The following is an 18509-nucleotide window of genomic DNA, read 5'->3' as shown; positions in this document are numbered from 1 at the left end:
AATCAACAGCTACAAACTAGAAATATGAGATCCCTTTAGCTTCTTATTTGTACTGATGGAGTTAATAAAACATGTTGCTTTCCTTCCATGTAAGTAATTCACCAAACACTCTTATATACCCTACCTTTCTGAATTACCATTATGAAATTTGAGAGAGCCATTATAAGAGCAGTGGTCCATAAACTCTGGACTCACCCCAGGAAGAAAGCATCCTTCAATAATGCAGTCCATCTGATTATTTTCAGGTGGGCTAAGAAATAAAATAATAATAACAAGGAATCAAGAATGAAGCCACCGAGGTGAATTTTTCTTGGGAGAGCAATCACAACACCACCACTAGCATAAAGAAGCAGCCTCGATCCTATACTCTCCTCTCCTTTGAATTAAATTCTGAGTTGTGTTGTAACTGTTTTGCTTTTTGCCTTTCAGGCAGGGTTTCCTCCGGGAGTAGTGAATATCGTCCCTGGTTATGGGCCTACGGCAGGGGCAGCCATCTCTTCTCACATGGATATCGACAAAGTGGCCTTCACAGGATCAACAGAGGTAATACCATTTATTCAGGCCAGCAGCAAAGAGACTGTAATCTCTACCTATTGGAAGCATGTTTCATGTAACTATTTTTAAACTGACACTTCCTTAAAACAAAAATACTTCTTAATGATTTGCTTGCTATTCTGGCCTTCAAATATATTTATACAACACTAACAGATATAGTTTGGATGAAATTAAGTACCTATTACAAACTCACAAGGTAGAAGAAACTGCTGTTAGTGTACTCATTACCTCCTCTTATGAGAAATATAACCCCTGAGACTGTACTATATGACTGGTTAAATTTATGATAGAAAATATTTATTATAAAATCCACTATTATTATTAGATTTCACTTAGTGAAAGTAATAGTTTCATTAGTTTCACACATTTTAATTAGTTTAGTTCATTTTAATTAGTTTAGTTAGTTTCATTATTTTTGATTTATTTTATATATTGTTAGAGGTACAGAAAAATTTATATAATTACCCAGATTAAAGTAATATTTATAGTTCTTACACAGAAAACATTGTCTTGAGCCAGTCAACATTACACTTTCTGAATTAAAGATTATTCTTGATTGAGAGACAGGACAGATGAAAATTTCATGGTGCCAGACTTCTTTGTAAACATGAAGTGTATGATAGAAAATACTAAGAGTATGACAGTTTGTCTGGACAGAGCCCTCTGACTGTCAGTAGAAGGATAAAAGGTCCACTAGATAAGTTGTGGTTGGATCATGATATGTCTGATTAATACACAGAGATATGACTCTGGTATAAAGGAAAAACAACCTCCTAACTAACCATGCATGTCAAGAGCTGCCATCGCGTTCTGTATATTTGCTCTCTCAACCATGAACGTTTTTCTGATTCATCTCACATCTGCATGTTTGAATCGGAAAGTCTTTTGTATCTGAAGGTGACAAATCTTGAAAAAATGCCATTTGGTGTTTCTTCCTAATGAAACTTAACAATGGCGCAAACATCGTATAAATTTTAAATATTAAATCCTCCTGTCTTCATGAGAGCAGATTAAACCTCCTCTTTGCAACGCTCCATTTCAGGTTGGCAAGATGATCAAAGAAGCTGCAGGGAAAAGCAATCTGAAGAGGGTCACCCTGGAACTGGGGGGAAAGAGCCCTTGTATTGTGTTCGCTGACGCCGACCGTGAGTATGAGGCTCATTGTTCGCTCTTCGCCCTTCATCCTTTCTGGTGTCTGATAACACTGTATAGTGAACTTGAATCTCACAGATGAGTTTGCTTCAAAGTGTAAGGAATTAATGAGAGTCCAGAATTACTCTTGGAAATCTTGTAAATTGTCCTAAAGTTAGAACACATAGATAAGCTTAACAAAGACACAGTTTCTTCCTGGTTTGGAATAAGTTGCTATTTCCTCAGCTGAACCCTAGATAACATAAATGTTTTGCATTTAGAGGCCATGACGTATTCTTTTTAATAATTCCATATCTTCAATTATTGTGTTAAGCAAAATGAAATTCCTCAGCTATTTGGACTTGAGAGCAATTGGGGAAACTGTAATTGGAGTTCACCGTCTCCCTTCACTCTGGGTCATATAATCATGAAATGAGTTGGGAGAAGAAAATTAAACCAATTTAAGTAGTTTCTCTTTTTTTTTCCTGATTATCAAGGATAGTTGAGTACATGTGATAAATCTACAATTATGATATGACCCCACTATATAATAGTCTAGGTTCATTCTGAATACATTGCCATATAGAATCCCAAAATTACTTCCTAAATAGATACTAATTAGTAGAAATAGATGGTCAAACATTCCTTCAGTCCTTTCTTAAACAGTTGCATTATTGTTATGAGGTTGTAAAAACTAATGATTTACGGAATTGGCCTTTGTTGCTCTTGCGATCTTAATCAAAGTTTTTTAGAACACACTGCCTTATTAAACATTCTACAACCATGACATGATTACTAATTTGCCAAGACTGTAAGCTATTTCCACTACAACTTAAGCAGGTATGATTAGCTCACAAACTCATACCTAATTGCTTTAATGTTGAATTGAATCTTTGGCCTTTAGAAAAATAAAATGTAAAGAAGAATTTATTCTTGTGGTTTAGGATCTACCAATGAAGGAACTATTGGCATATTCTACCATCTAAACAAAATAAATGTTTGTAGGCATATATGAATAATATACTTTAGATAGATTTTGAAAATGTCTTTCCTAGAAATATTCACATGAGGTGAATAATTCTAAATAGTAGTGGGTTTGGTTGCTGTTTTTTGGTTGCTTTAGTTGTTGTTATAGTTGTTTTCTCAGAAAGATTACTCTTTCTACCAATCACGGTGTTTAAGATTGTTTTGAAGTTATTTAAGGCAATGGACATTTCAGATTTTCTTTGTTATTTAGTTAAAACCTGAGTCCTAAAAGAAATATGCATAATTATCTAAGTATAACGTAAGTATTTATAAAAATCACTTGCAATGATATTCGATCTTACAATCAAACTCACATTGTTGGTCATGTCATATGAAAGTTGTTATAATAACAATCATTTTTCCAGACTCTACCATTTTTTGCTATTATTTCCATAGTAAAGGATCATGAAAATTAATTTTTCACCTGGTTTTTAAGAAGTGGAATATGTTGAGCTCATGTCTGACCATACAACTCATATTTTTTTCTGTATCACCACACTGAGATACATAAATATACATAATCTGACAAATATGCATAAATACATGTCATCTTTAGACAATATTTCTTCTTTAATGTGAATGCTTTCTTTTGCAGTGGCCAATGCTGTTGAATTTGCACACCAAGGCTTATTCTACCACCAGGGCCAGTGCTGTGTAGCTGCATCCCGACTTTTTGTGGAAGAATCAATATATGATGAGTTTGTTAAAAGGAGTGTTGAGCGGGCTAAGAAATATGTACTTGGAAATCCTCTGACCCCAGGAGTAAATCAAGGCCCTCAGGTGAGCATAAAATATAAAGAGTAGCATTTCAAGGGACAAGAATAGAGTGTCCTCCTTGGCCTGCATCTAGGGGACACTTGATCATGTTTGGTGACATTTTAGTTGTCCAACTTGGTGGGGAAATATGGTTCTACTTGCATCTAATGAGTACAGAGCAGGCAAGCTGCTAAACAATCTAAGATGTACAAGAAAGCCCCACAACAGAAATCAACTAGCCCAAAATGTCCACAGGACCAGTAGCAAGAGGTTATGCTCTAGAGACTAGACATTAAGCTTGGAGGCTTTAATCCCACACTAAGTTTTATACACTGTTCTACACTGTAGATCTGAAACCAAACTCTATTCTTGACGTGCTCACTAAGCCAAAAATAAACTCAAATTACCAAAATTTAGTGACTTTTTACTATGAATAAATAAATAAAATTTAGTGAATTTTATTGGTTTTACTATCAGCAAAACCCTGAGATTGGTACCTGGCGATACCAAGAGAAACAAGGAGAGCATGCTCCCTGACCTGGTGGAGTTAATGATCTGGGTAACTTTAAAAGACTGTCTTGGATTTTCATTCCAAGAAGGTAGGTAGGAAAATCTTAGGACTTCAGCAGTATCAAGTGCTGACACCTAAAAGCCCTGAAAAAACTGGCAAATAAAGTAAAAATTTGTTTTATCTTAATCTCATTATATTTTGCATTTGTCTTTTGAGTTTGATGACTACATAGAAGGAGTTGACAATTTTTATCATAGAGTTAACAATTTGTAACATATTTGGTAACTTTTCAAATGGAGGCCAAGAAATATGATCAATTCTAATTTAAATTAGTCTCCTAATTCAAAAAGGAATGTGATTCTTAATTTTCTTTTGTGATTATGTCTGGTTATCTTTATAAATATAAAGCAGTTTTCCCGTTAGAGAGAGAGGGAGAGACAGAGAAGAGAGACAAGGAGAATATCTAAGATATTTAATGTAGAATATTGGTTGGATAATACAACTAGGGAGGAAAATGTTTATTTCAAATGTAGGCTCAAAAACTGAGCCAAAATAGCTCATTATTTCCAAGAGTAAGAAGTTAAAACAGAGTTTTAGAAATTCTTGTAAATAGGATCCTAAAGTAATACAATGATCTAACTGATCAATATGGCTTTAATCTCTGTAAATAAATAGATTTTTATCACAGGTTGTGCTAAGTAAGTAGGATAAATAGGTATGTTGGAACTTTGAGAAAAAAACAGGGAAAGTCCCCAGGGCTTTCCTACCCTAAAAATTTCTCATCTGTGATTATAAGAAAGAGTGTACAGAAAAGAGGCTTCAGCCTCTCCTCATTAAGCTTTAGCATAAAGTCTCATCCCTGGGTGCTTGAGTGAACTGAGGCTTTAAAAATGTAATTATATAATCTTCTTGATTAAATACCACAATAAAACTGTTATAGAAAATATAATCATCAAAAATATTTATTTAGGGAAAATAATTTCTAATAGAAATTTGATTTTTCTTATTTTGAAGATTATGAACTTAAAGTATCTGAATGTTAGAGCGATTGCAATAGAGTGTGCATTATTTATATTTTATTATATGTGTGTGTTCATATGTGTAAATTTTGTTTCTTCCTTTATAAAAGTGATCTTCCTATTTGGTTCAGAGAGCAAAATGTATACTTCTTTAAAAACTTGGAAAATAAGCGGTTTCATTTGGAAAAAAAAGAAGTGATGATATCCATATAAAATGTGTTAAAAGCATCAGAGCAGCACCTTACCATGGTATGGAGAGATGAGCCTTTAAATTAGAGACTGAATGTAACTTTAACCTCCTTCAGACTCTATTTCATCATCTGTAAGATGGGGTTAATAATATTAATCTTAAAGGATCGTCTTGCAGTGATATGAGATAATCTATATAAAGTCTCCATCACAGTGCTTGATTCACTGTGTGTGCTCAGATGGCTGTTAAGTAAATGAAAATCACATGCCTCTATTTATACCTGACAATAATTGTGTAGATCAATATTTTAGACATGTACTCTCATTGCTCTTGTTGATCTATAGTTTCCAAAGAATTTGAGGAATGTGTCTCTATTTTCAATTTATCTTCTTTTTCAACCCACTAAGCCAATGTAATCAAAGAGTTTGAGCATTCAAACACATTAAAATATGTACTTTAAGACAATCACAATAATGCCATAACCTGTTACATTTCATAGACTAACCCATGGCTCCTGATTCACCTCATAGTAAAGAATTCTGCTATATGCAAGCATTATTGAACAGTGCCTAAACATTATTGAACAGTGTTCATCATTGATCAATCCAAAACCTTCTGAAGATGGTTTGTATTTATAGTAAGTCAAAATTAATCAGGCCAAACTGAATGTGTCCCAAAGTAGAGCTGAAATTTTCTGTCACTAGTCTCAAGTTCTGGCATGGTGCTTCTCAGTCTTTCTTGTGCATCTGAATCACCCAAGGATTCAGTAGATCTAGGGAAAGTCTTGAGAAGCACAGATTGCTTCCAAGCAATGCCAGAACTGCTGACTGCAGCACCACACTGCAGTAGCAAGGCACTGGAATATGCCAACCTGTATTTTTTAGAAGTCAGAGATCACATGTTTTCCCACAAATAAATCCTTTCAGTCTCTTTCAACTGTGCATATGCATGGATTAGATTGTCACCAGGGAACCATTCTGGTCACAGAGAGGGAAACCTTATGACTTGGTAAACACATCTTGAAAAAAACTGAAAAATTATGATTTTTGAGGTCAGAGTCCAGTTAACATACTGAAATAGGCCAGAGAAACTTTGCATGGAGATATGTGGATCCTTGAGTATTTACTGAGACACAAGAATATCTTAAACAGAAAGAATATCTAACACCACCCTTAATTTAGTTGTATTAGCTAGTATTCAGTAATTTAAATATCTCTTCTAGACCAACCCTGATCTGATGAGAATGAAGAGATTTTCTTTGTGGTATACACAATTGAATATTGTGCAGTGGAGAGTTGCAGCAACACTGTACCAAATATTGTGCCAAATTTTGTAAAAATAGTTTCTGATTGCAGATAGCATTTAATCTACTTAGATAGGAGAGCTGAGTTGTGTACAGTTAGAAATAACTTCATGGAAGCTTTTTCTGGGTCTTGGAAGATGGGAAATATTTGCAGAGTCAAAAGAGATAAAGAATACCACTTTTTTTTTTTTTTTTTTTGGCATTTGCAGGCAAATGGATGAAATTGGAGAATATCATGCTAAGTGAGATAAGCCAATCTCAAAAATCCGAAAGATGAATAATCTCACTGATAAGCGGATGATGACACATAAAGAGGGGTGGGAGAGGGGCAAGAATGGAGGAAGGAGGGACTGTATAAGGAAAAAAAAAAAAAAAGAATACCACTTTTTAAGTGGAGACAAGAGACAAGTTAAACTAACAAGAGCCTTCGACCGCTTTCTTAGGTCCTGAATCTCCTGTTTTCCCCTTAATCCTTACTGCACGTAAGGATTGTGGTGTTCACAACCAGAACTTCTCTTTTCTCCCCTTACTAATATATTATTCAAAAATTTTAACTTCTGTAATACTTGTCATATATTTAGATGTGGCTCATTTAATAAAGCAGGAAGGTGACAATTGAGACTGGGCCAGAAACCGAAATCAAACCTACTGACCTTAACTGGAGAGGATGCCCAAGCTGTGGTCAGAGTGTGATATCCAAGGTCATGGACTAGACCAAAGGGGATGGTCCAGGATGGAAAAGTCCCACAGAAATATAGGAGTCTTCTCAAAATCCAAAGGCATCTGCTTCCCAAATGCCCTGTCTAGTTAAACCAGAATCAAAGCTCTCTTTCTCTCTTCACTCCTTTTACTTCAATTAGGACTACAGTTTCCAGGTAAATGCGCTGGATCCAGACTGACAGTTGTGCGAAGGGCTCAGCTGTGTTTGCAGTGCCAATATGCTTGCTTCATTTATTTATTTATTTTTACCTAACTGTAGATCCTAAACCTAGGTATCTTCAAGGTTTCCTTCCTAAAATTTCATGAGAAATAAATGCGCCCAGAGAATGAATCTGAACTTTTGTCAGCTTTTTAAATGCAACATGAGGGTCTGGGGAGATAGCTCAGCTGGTAGAGTGCTTGCCTTGCAAGCATAAGACCCTGAGTTCGATCCCCAGTACTGCAAAAAAAAAAAAAAGAAAAAAAAAGGGTCTTTTAAATGCAACATGAGACTTAATGGAAATATCCTATCTCTCCAAAACCCTCATCAACAGGCCCATAGTTTTATAAGTTGCTAATATTTTTTTTCTTTTCATGTAATATTTTTCAAATAGATTGACAAAGAACAGTATGATAAAATACTTGACCTCATTGAGAGTGGGAAGAAAGAAGGAGCCAAACTGGAATGTGGAGGAGGCCCCTGGGGGAATAAAGGCTACTTTATCCAGCCCACGGTTTTCTCTAATGTTACAGATGAGATGCGCATCGCCAAAGAGGAGGTAAACGGTTTCACTCTGTCCTGTTCCCTTTATTGCCGTGCTTTGTCTGCAGGTGTGCGAACTATCTGTGCCTTTAAATTTCTCAGTTCTTTGAACACTTTTCTCAGTAAATGGTACTCTTTGTTTCTGCTGTTGATAAAGGTTGACGTTATTAAAGATCAAAAATAAAAATAGTAAGGAATCTACTGAGCCTGGGAAAAACTTGCAGCCAAACTGACCAGGATTGTCACAATCCTTAGGTGCTTCCATGACAGCTTTTGCCTGACAATGTGAATAAACTTGAGGACATTCTGCTAAGTAAAATATGCCAGACCCAGAAAGACAAATCCTGAAAGATCCCAACTATAGGCAGAAGTTGAAAAAGTCCAACTCGGAAACAGAGAATGGGATGCTGGTTACAGAGAATTTATGGGGGAAGTGGAGAAGAGGATTGGGGAGATGCTGGTCAAAGGACGCACAATCTCAGTCACACAGGAGGAATAAGTTCAAGAGATCCATTGTACAACCTGACGACTTCCATCAATAACGTGTTGTATACTTCAAAATTGCTGAGAGAGTAAATTTCAGTGCTTTTACCATTAAACAGCAAGTGCTTATGCCCTACCTACTGATGCCATATCTGCCCTTTGGCCTTTTTCTACCTAAGAACAACCATCCACATTCATCACTTCCTACCCTCCATGTACTCTTCGCCCTGTATTTACTAGTGACCAGACTTCCCAAATTTGTGTGTGGGTGTGTGTGTGTGTGTGTGCGCGTGCGCGCGCATATATACAAATATAAATATATATATGCAAATATATTAATTGGTTATAATATAATACACTTGCTAAATATTTAATCATAAAAATAAAAAGAATAATACCTGAAAAATCTGGGGCCAAGAATACATGAAGGGTGAGGAGATATAGGGAGTATATAATATATGCTTATTATATATTTAGTGTATAACATATATATAACATTATATGGCATAATATATTACACATTACAGTTAAAATATTTGGTGAGTACAAACCAAATAACATCAAGGAAAATGTAATCTAAGGAGGCAATGTATAACTAGGAAGAACTAGTTTGCATTTAGGAATGTAAATAACCTACTTCATGGACAATGAGGGTTTTTATTAAATGCAGAGAAGGTTCACGGGCTTCGAATGACAAAGGTGTCATGTAATACACTACAATAATAAGTCATTGACAACTCAAAGGTACTAAATTATAATCCCTTCATTCTGTAAATTTGCGCTTCATGTCCATAATATGATGGAGAATCTGAGAAGGTTATTTTCTTTAACCCCTAAAATTTCATCAAGCCAAGGGCAAAAGGACATAATTAGACTTGCAAACAGGAAATAAATAGGAAAAACAAAAATAAAAGCAAACATGGATAATCAAATCTATTTAGTTTCTCCACATCAATTCAGTCCTCAACTGAATTATAATTTTTGCATTTATTGATAAATTTTTATCTTATTAGAGGAGAGGACTGGGGGAATATCTTCAATGAGGAGGTATTTGTTGTGTTCCTATAATATTTGTGATAGAATAGCTATCTGACCATTTCAAAGTGGAAGCCTGACGCCATGTGCTGTGTTCAATTCAAATTGTGTAAAATTTGTAGCTGTTCTCCATCTATCAGTTTGTAGGTTACAATGTCATGATTTGATTTACAACCTTAGGATTTGCACTCAGTCTTTACTGAGTGGTAGCCCATATCCCCTATATCACTTAAATCAATGGTAGACACCAGAAAATCATTTGACATTTCTGATTTTTACCCATCCTCATTCACATTTCCCAGAAAAATATGATAACACTCAGAGGAGCCTCTCTTTTATTGCAAGCTTAATTTTTCAAAGAAAATCCAGTTGTTTTTATCCTACCTAGAGCTGAGATCTATAATGAATTGAGTGTGGCCTTTGCTAAGAAAAGTCTAGCAAGAGTGGTTTAGACTGGAATAAGAGATTGTGATTTTTTTTTTCTAGTCCTGTTATTTTATTAATTGCCAGTGAACTCAATCTTTGGTTAGTATAGGGTAGTTCAGAATTTAAACTCTTGCAATAATGAGTTCTGTTTGGCATATTTAAGCTATGTAAGAGTTAGACATTGAATAAAAACCCATGTTGTTTTGCCTAACTTGACTAATTATAAAAAGATCCAAATGCAGAATAATTGATATTTTAGTCAATGGCACGCTGATATTTAAAACATTATTATTATGAATTGTTACCTATTTGTTTATCCTGTAGAGCAAGCATTGCTTTATTGGGCTTGCTGTTATATGCAGTAATTCAGAAGATGAAGGAAACTATGGAAAGAATTTAAAATATTTTCAAAGAAATTAATGATTTAATGCATAATATTAAATTCTTGGGAGCTTAATTTCAACATCTAGAAAATTAATAATGCTTTACTTATTTGTGCCTATGGTGTTCCAAAGAGAATTTAAGACATGATCATCACCTGTTTTCACCTGCCACTTCTACATTATCCATTTTGATTCTTAAATGTCTGAAAGCAGGGTGCAGTGGCTCAGGCCTATAATCCCAGCAACTTGGGAGGCTGAGGCAGGAGAATCAGGAGTTCAAAGTCAGCCTCAGCAACTCAGTGAGACTCTGTCTCTAAATAAAATATAAAAAAGGGCTGGGGATGTTACTCAGTGGCAAGCACCCCTGGGTTCAATTCCTGATACCAAAAACAAAAACAAAAGAGAAACAAAAAAATGAAAACAACAACAAAATTGTGTAGGTCTGAGATGAGAAAATCATATCCAATTTAGAATAGTTTGGAGGGGGAAAAAATCTACAATGTCATTTAAACTACTTAATTTTAACCTATTATCTTTATTTATTTTACTAATTTCCTGTGTTACAGATATTTGGACCTGTGCAACAAATCATGAAGTTTAAATCTTTAGATGATGTGATCAAGAGAGCAAATAATACTCTCTATGGCTTATCAGCAGGAATCTTTACCAAAGATCTTAATAAAGCCATAACTGTCTCCTCTGCTTTGCAGGCAGGGACAGTATGGTAAGTCAAACTAAGTTATATATGCCTTTCCAATATTAGCCACCTCTTGAACTTTTCATTTCAAATTGCATGGCCTGCTAGAAAGTAGTTTTTTAAAACTCCCAAATAATGCTAATGCTCAACTAGCACAAAGACTCACAACCCAAAAGCCTAAGTGGATTTTTGTTTGTTTGTTTTGTTTTATTTTGTTTTGTTTTATTTTTATAATGAATTGTTTTCTTTCAGAAATGCTGAAAAGAAATCAAGCACCTTCTCAATCTGAATGGCCGGTGATTAACCTAAAATTTTCCTATGATAAAAGTGCTAATAAATTTCAGTATTACTATTGTACATATGTACATTATCTCCATTTTCTAAAAATTTACTGTGTACCAACTACTCCAGGAAACACAGTCTATGCATCATCTTATATAGGTCAAGAAACAACCTTATTAAATATTATCATCTACACTTTACAGATGAAAAAACGTGTAGGGAGGCATTTGGATTCAGTTTTCTCTAAGTAAACATCCCTCAGTTTTCTGTTAACATATATTAAAATAGTTTCATTTTTGGTGTACAAAGAGCGAAAATTTGTTTTCTTTTCATTTTAACAAAGATAAGTTTAAGAATTTTTAAATTTTGAAATAACAGAATGTTACATCGATGTATGATGGAGAAACTTAACACATCATACCACTGAAGGTCTTGGGAATCCAATCAGGAATTTCTTTATTATTAAAACAGAGTGGATCTTATTCTTATTGCTTTATATCACAGAGCATAATAATGTTCTGGCATTGTTTCAGATCTCATAGCTGATTGGTGTTTAGAGGACAGTGGTTGAATTCAGAGTTGCTGGTATTCTAGCCTTAATTTCAAACTAAGGTTTAAGTTTCCAAGTTAAACAATAATTAAACTAAGCAAAAACAAGATTCCTTTTAAAAGTGCAAATTTATCTAAAAAACTATCCCTCTGGTAAGTGAGACATAGAATGTCTCTGTGGCACGGTGAGAATATAGAACTCTAGGAATTGGGATATAAAGGTTTTAGCTAGGAAAACATCTGAATGTTATCTCAAAATCAAATAATAATCAAACTCTCCTACATACAATATACTTATTTGGAGGTCATCTCATCTTGTTGTCCACTTTTATAATAGCATGAAAGTAGGGAAAAACATTAAAACTGATTTGGAACATTGTTTTCTTCTTTAATTGTTTTTATGTGTGTGTAATGAGAATCATATAGGTAATGAGATTTTGCTGTTAACTTTAGCATGCAGGAAATTCAAAGTTAAGCATTGTTCATGACCTGCAAAATTGCATTCTAATTGTCCCCACCCCGCTCCATCTTCCACTGTAATTTTTTCTTTAATTCTACTCACTTTCTTGTGATTACATTGCTTCATATAAGCATCTTTAAACAGTTGGTGAGATCTTATAAACAAATTTGTAATTAAATCCAATTCCTCTTAAGGCCTTTGTTTAAGCAATTTATTGAACTAATTGATGAAAATAATGAAGTATTGTGATACACATTGCAATTGTAAACTAAAATTGATTCTAACCTGATGAGTACATAGACCTCAAGAAAATCACAAAACTTATTTAATATAAGCAGTAAAGAACATGCATATAATGAATCTCTGTCTCTAGTAAGCCATATCCTTTCCTTCTAGAGTATATTTGTCATTCTACTTTGTACTTCAAACTCCCACTTCTTAGGGACATGATATACTACCCAAATGACTATTCACATACATAATTGTACCTTTCTATTTATTTCTAGGTAGTCTCTATACCCATATACTTTCTGGATTCTAATTTATAGTGCTGCTTTTAAAAAAAAGCTCAATGAATGTATTAAATTGAAATGAATGGAGTTATTAAAGAGCTCTTTGAAGTTCTAAAATTCCCAGTTTAGGAATTATTTCATAGTTTAAGTAATACCTATAATGTAACTTTTTTTTCCTTCAGGGTAAATTGTTATAGTGTGGTATCTGCCCAGTGCCCCTTTGGTGGATTCAAGATGTCTGGAAATGGACGAGAACTGTAAGAATAACTTTCTATTCAGATAAATATTGATCTAGGTGGTTGTCACTTCCAGGGAACTAATCCATGTTCACCACCTTACAGAAAACCTGCTGTTGTTCTTTCTTGGAGATCCATACCACCAAATAGCTTATTGAATGCTGTATTACTTCATGAGCTTACAAAGGCAACAGCAGAAGGGAAATATAATTTATTGAGCCCTTACTATTCATAAGAGACCCTGTTAAACACTTTACATAGGTGATTATATTGTTGCCTACTTGTAGAATTATTAGTTGTATGTATGAATGTAATCCATTTGCAAAACATTCTCAGGAAGAAGGTAGGAATTCTAAATTGGTATTTGTAAGAAGTGTACAAATATAAGAACACTAGTTATTTGAAAATACCTCTTAGATAAATAAATTAGGTCACTTATCCTAAAAACTTCAGTGTTGAGATGAACGATTCTCATTTGTTGAAATATTATTGATTCAGACTCTAAATTTTTAAATTATCTGAATAAGTTATTTTGAGTACTAAAATATAAACCCAGAGGGAAATTTGACTACAGAAAACATGCTTTATAATGACTAGACTGAGAATATTTATACATAAATGCATTTATGAGCCTTCCATTGCTTTTTAAACCAAGACATATAGACTTTTTAAATATACAGATACATATATACATACATATATATGCACTATATTTGGTTAATTTGACTCAAAAGCTTTAAACCATTTTATTTTCTAAATGTTTTTTACAAATAAAAATAAAATATTCATTAAGAAAAATAAAAATTCATTAAGAAAATAAATAAAAATTCATTAAGAAAGAACATGTCACATACGAATTGTATGGAATCAAACATAGAAAAAAACTTCCTATTTTGTTAATAGCAGGTAAAATGAGTCTCATATCTAAAGGCCATGAATGCATGAAATAGATATAAACTTTATTTGTCTTAACTGATCAGCAAAATTGCATTGAAGCAAACATCTTTGGGGAGGTAGGAGAAAGGTTAAAATGATGTATGCACTTTCTCAATACACGTTCATTATGTACTTGCTGTTGATAAGGTCCTAAAAGTCCCAGAGACATGACTCTATGTTCCATTCTCCAAATAACTGCAGTGGCAAGAAGAAGATGTAAAAAGATAAATAGTGCTAGATAACTACATATAGTATGAAACAGTATTACTAGACTATTAATAAAGTGGGAGTTCATGCCTCAGAAAGTCAGAAAAGTAGTTGAGAGTCCAGAGAAAAATATTGAAGGACATAAAATCTGAGTACCAACAGAGGGTAACATTTAATACAGTATTTCAATATTTTCAATATTTTTATCTGTTGAACAAGGTCAAGGGTTGTGGTTGAGAATGGGAGTGGGAGAAGGAAGTAGGTCTTTGAGATACTTTCCACTTAAGATTCTGTGGTTGTAACCCCAGTGAGAATGTAGTGGATAAAAATTTAATGATATTAATACACTAAAAGATCTAACTGTAAAGACAGGACTTCATCTAGGGCATGAAGCCTATTTAGGGCATCAATAAGTAGAGAAGAGGGTTTCCTGAATGAAATGGACATAGGGCATGTTGAGAGGTTGATAAATGTGAGTGGTTGCTATGAATTTATGGGGGTGATAAGTATGATTTCAAAGACAGATTTGATCTAGATTAAGAAGTCCTGAATCCAAGGAACTCAGCTTAACTCTTATGAGTGGAGTAGTGAAAAGCCATAAATATGTTTTTTTTTTTTCTTTCCTAGTTTCCTCTCCTTATAATGTCTGCTACTAGAAAATTTCTTGGCCGAACTAATTACTTTGCATAAAAAGATATTACAAAGTTAGATTACTCTGAAAGATAGTTGGTTGCTGGCCTAGCTATCTAACACATTGGCAAAACAGTGAAAAGGGATGAAGTAACTAAAGTGGACAAAACGTGTCAACTTTGTTGAATACAATTTGGTCAAACTTTAAAGCTGAAGCATAAGGAAATGAAATAGAAGGACTGAAAGCCAGAATTGACAATCCATAATTTCCTTAAAATTCATAATGTAAGTCTAGATAATTTCCTTCATTAAAATATAAATAAAAAAGTTACACGATGATGTTTTTTGCTTCAAAAAAAAAAAATTCCAACTGAGAATTCTACTGTAAAAGTCTATCTAAAAAACTTGGCAGACTTAATAAACAAGTACCATTGTAAGATGTTTAAAAAGAATTACTGAATCTTTAACCCCAAGTGAATCGCAAGAGTTAACATAATTTTCCCTCAAAGGTAGAAAAGTAGAATTGATCAGTTGAGAACAAAGTCTTCAAAGAGCCAAAAATAGTGGTATGTACTTCTCAGTGTGTTAGTAACACAGTGTCCTTAGTTTTTAAATCTTTGCTCTAGTGTCAGCACTGGAATAGGTTAATGGCAGAAATCCCTCCCTTTGTGAAATCACACTCATTTTCACATAGGTTAACATAGGTTACTTGAGACTCAGTTAGTAGGACATTTCAAATTTAATTAGTTCTCAGTACCTCACAAAGGTATTTCTTCTCTTCCTGTTTCTTTCAACAAAGGAGAGTGTGTTATAAATGGGCTGATAGCAAGAACTCAAATGAACATTTTTTTTTTTTGCCTTGATTAAATTTGCCAGTTCAGTTCAGCAAACATTTCTTCTGGCCTACTTAATTAATATAAAGTTCATTTCTGGGCACAAAGGAAAAAATGGACATATTTTATTAGTAGCACCCTTTTCCCTAAGGTATGAACCATGGATGAGAAGCATGAATGTCAATGTGGAAGTTATTAGAAATGGGGTCTCAGATCTCACTCGAGACATATTGAATCATAATCAGCATTTGAATAAGGTCTCAGTGCTTTGTATATTAAAAAGTTTTGAAGCACGGAACTGGTAGCTCATAGACTTAAAGAGAAATGTAAGCAGATGTTTTTGTGTTATATCATAGATATAATGTATGTGTTCCCAAGGAAGCACACCTGTTTCCAACTGAGTGTGACAATAATCACACTCATTATTCTCCTGAGAGTTCCAAGTTCCCTCGTAACCCAAAATACAGTAAAAAGCCTGTGGGTGAAAATCGTGGGTTAATTTATCTACTTCTATGAGGTAAAATGCTTATTAAAATACTGTCTTTTAATGGGTTTCAGACAGCTGAGTCTAAACCCTTCAATTACTTTGAAGAACATGCTCATTGAAGCTTTTAGAAGGTATTTTTAAAAGCTTAATTGCCCAAGAAAATAATAAGTATAAAGGGATTAGGTTTTCAGGAGCAAAAGATGTCTTTTGCATACCTATCTAGATCACAAGAAGGGAGGCTTAGGAAAGGATCAAGATCTTATTCCTCAGTAAGCTACATGTGCATAGGTGTAATGGTTTTAAAAATAGTTTCATATACATGCAATTCAATCTCATCAAACAATACAAAGAATAACTGAGCCAATGCTTTAGTTCTCTTCAACAAAGGGTAAATCATAGTTTCCTAAACTTGTGGGAGATAGAGAACTGATAACAAGAAACCAGGGTACAAATAGATCGACTCGTGTTCATTGCTGGTCATTTGGGACAGACTTGGGAGCAACATAGCACGTGGGGGGAAGAGGAAATTGTACCAAAGGGAAAACCAACATCTGCAAAAAGCCCAAAGAACTGAATTTAAGCCAATCTCTACCTACTTTCCTCCTTAAAAAGAAAACATACAATCAAAAAGGAAAAAAAATCCAACTATGAGGATCAGGTTTTTATTTTGCTATGAATCAAAAGGTATTGTTGAAACTACATTTGCCTCAGATCAGAACACCTTAGAATGCAGATGGAAACAGGGCCATTTTCCACCCCTCACTACTGCTGTGCCAACTGCACCTGGTAAATGCATAAATTTACTGGGTTACACCGGTGTGCCTATTGCTACTTCTCCTCTCATACTACACACACACACACACACACACACACACACACACACATTTATTTATACACATATATATGTTATTTATTTGAATCTAAACAGAATGAGAAAATTTCTTACAGGGTTGAATTATCTTTTGAGCACTTAGAGCTTTAACAGTTAAGTAAAAAATGTCAAAGATGAATGATTTCTATGCATATCAATTGATGATTTAAAATGAAAGACATTTTGTATCATTTTTTATGTTTTCAAAAAGTGAAAGACATTTTTAAGAAATTTTCTCCACAAGGGTGTTTTTGAATAGCCAGACAACTTATTGGTCAACCAGCTACTATATGGAATATTCTCTGCACAGAAATAGTTTCTACTTTTCCTCCTCAGATAAGCAAGAGTGACTTGTATCATATCGGGGACTCTACATGTACATTTATGCTGCTATGTTCAATGGTGCTTATGAGTATTTCCCCTCCTCTCTCTCTAGGGGAGAATATGGTCTCCATGAATATACAGAAGTCAAGACAGTCACCATGAAAATCTCTCAGAAGAACTCATAAAGACACCACCAGAGTGGAGACAACACTCTTCATCCATTAAGCATCTCCTATAGTCACTACATGGGATCTAAATACAAAATTGTTCTTTTCTGATTTTTTTAAGCATAAGCTAATCACATTAGTATTAATACTACACATAGAAAACTTGACATGTAGCTTATTCTGAAAGAATAACTTGATTTTTGTTATGTGACTCCCAAGTCCTATCCTAGATTAAAAGGATGGATTTCTCCATCCTTTCTCTCTAACTGTGGTAGTCATGTAGTTTTCTTTGTAGCTACTTGTCCAGAATAATCATTTTACAGAAGAAGAGCAGTACTCATGTAGCCTTGTTCCCCTAGTAACTTCTTGAAGTTCTTAATATACATGTTCACTGCAGAGTAAGTTGCTCTGTTCCTGGTAGGTATGAAGTCCCTTGTATTTTCTAGATTGTTATGTTTGCTTGTCAAATGAAATATGTAGGTGTAATCTTAATATAACGCTTAATAAAAATAACCTTGCATGAATCTTGTTTAGTTTGTGATTCTTTTAGGTGTAAGTTTGGGTTATGGTGATTTACTATCCCTACATCAAAAACAGTGTTAAATTAAGAATAAAGATGAATTTACCCATTCTCAAATGGGTAAAGAAACATAGTTTACCTCCCAGTAGAATCCTGGAAATAAGTAGTACACATTCAAGATAGATGGGATCAGACTTCCATAGAATTTATTAAGTTCCTACAAACACTAGGTAAAGGTGTTGTACAAAACAGGTGAATGGTGAGTGCTCCATTATCTTAAGGTGCTTTAATTTAGTGAACAAAGACAATCCCTGCCACCCCCAAAAAGGAGAAGATGTAAAATAGAAATGAATAGTCTGAAACCCTAAAGTGTAGTAATGGGGTAATGATGAAGTCTAATTGAGTTAACTGGGAATGGCTTCATGAAGAAATTTGTCTATTAATCTTGAGCAGATTGGCAGCGAATGAAAGGGGAAAAGATTCTACACATAATCTCTCAGATACATTTCACTAAAGAA

General features: G+C 34.1%; 1 protein-coding gene across 2 annotated transcripts in view; it reads left to right on the top strand.

The window, feature by feature from the left end:
- The window catches only part of Aldh1a1 (aldehyde dehydrogenase 1 family member A1), a 145834-nt gene extending 127839 nt beyond the window's left edge, over positions 1–17995 (top strand). For both annotated transcript variants that reach the window (XM_047525289.1, XM_047525288.1), the window contains exons 9-15: positions 430–543; positions 1598–1700; positions 3308–3492; positions 7805–7969; positions 10847–11004; positions 12963–13037; positions 17417–17995. In XM_047525289.1, coding sequence (XP_047381245.1) covers positions 430–543; positions 1598–1700; positions 3308–3492; positions 7805–7969; positions 10847–11004; positions 12963–13037; positions 17417–17489 — 873 coding nt within the window. In that variant the 3' untranslated portion in view covers positions 17490–17995. The remainder of the gene's footprint in view (positions 1–429; positions 544–1597; positions 1701–3307; positions 3493–7804; positions 7970–10846; positions 11005–12962; positions 13038–17416) is intronic.
- The last annotated feature ends 514 nt before the right edge of the window (positions 17996–18509 follow it).

The sequence above is a fragment of the Sciurus carolinensis genome, chromosome 14, assembly GCF_902686445.1.
Source record: "Sciurus carolinensis chromosome 14, mSciCar1.2, whole genome shotgun sequence".
Lineage (NCBI taxonomy): Eukaryota > Metazoa > Chordata > Mammalia > Rodentia > Sciuridae > Sciurus > Sciurus carolinensis.
Note: the sequence above shows the minus strand (reverse complement) of the source record. Positions and strands in the feature narration are given on the sequence as shown.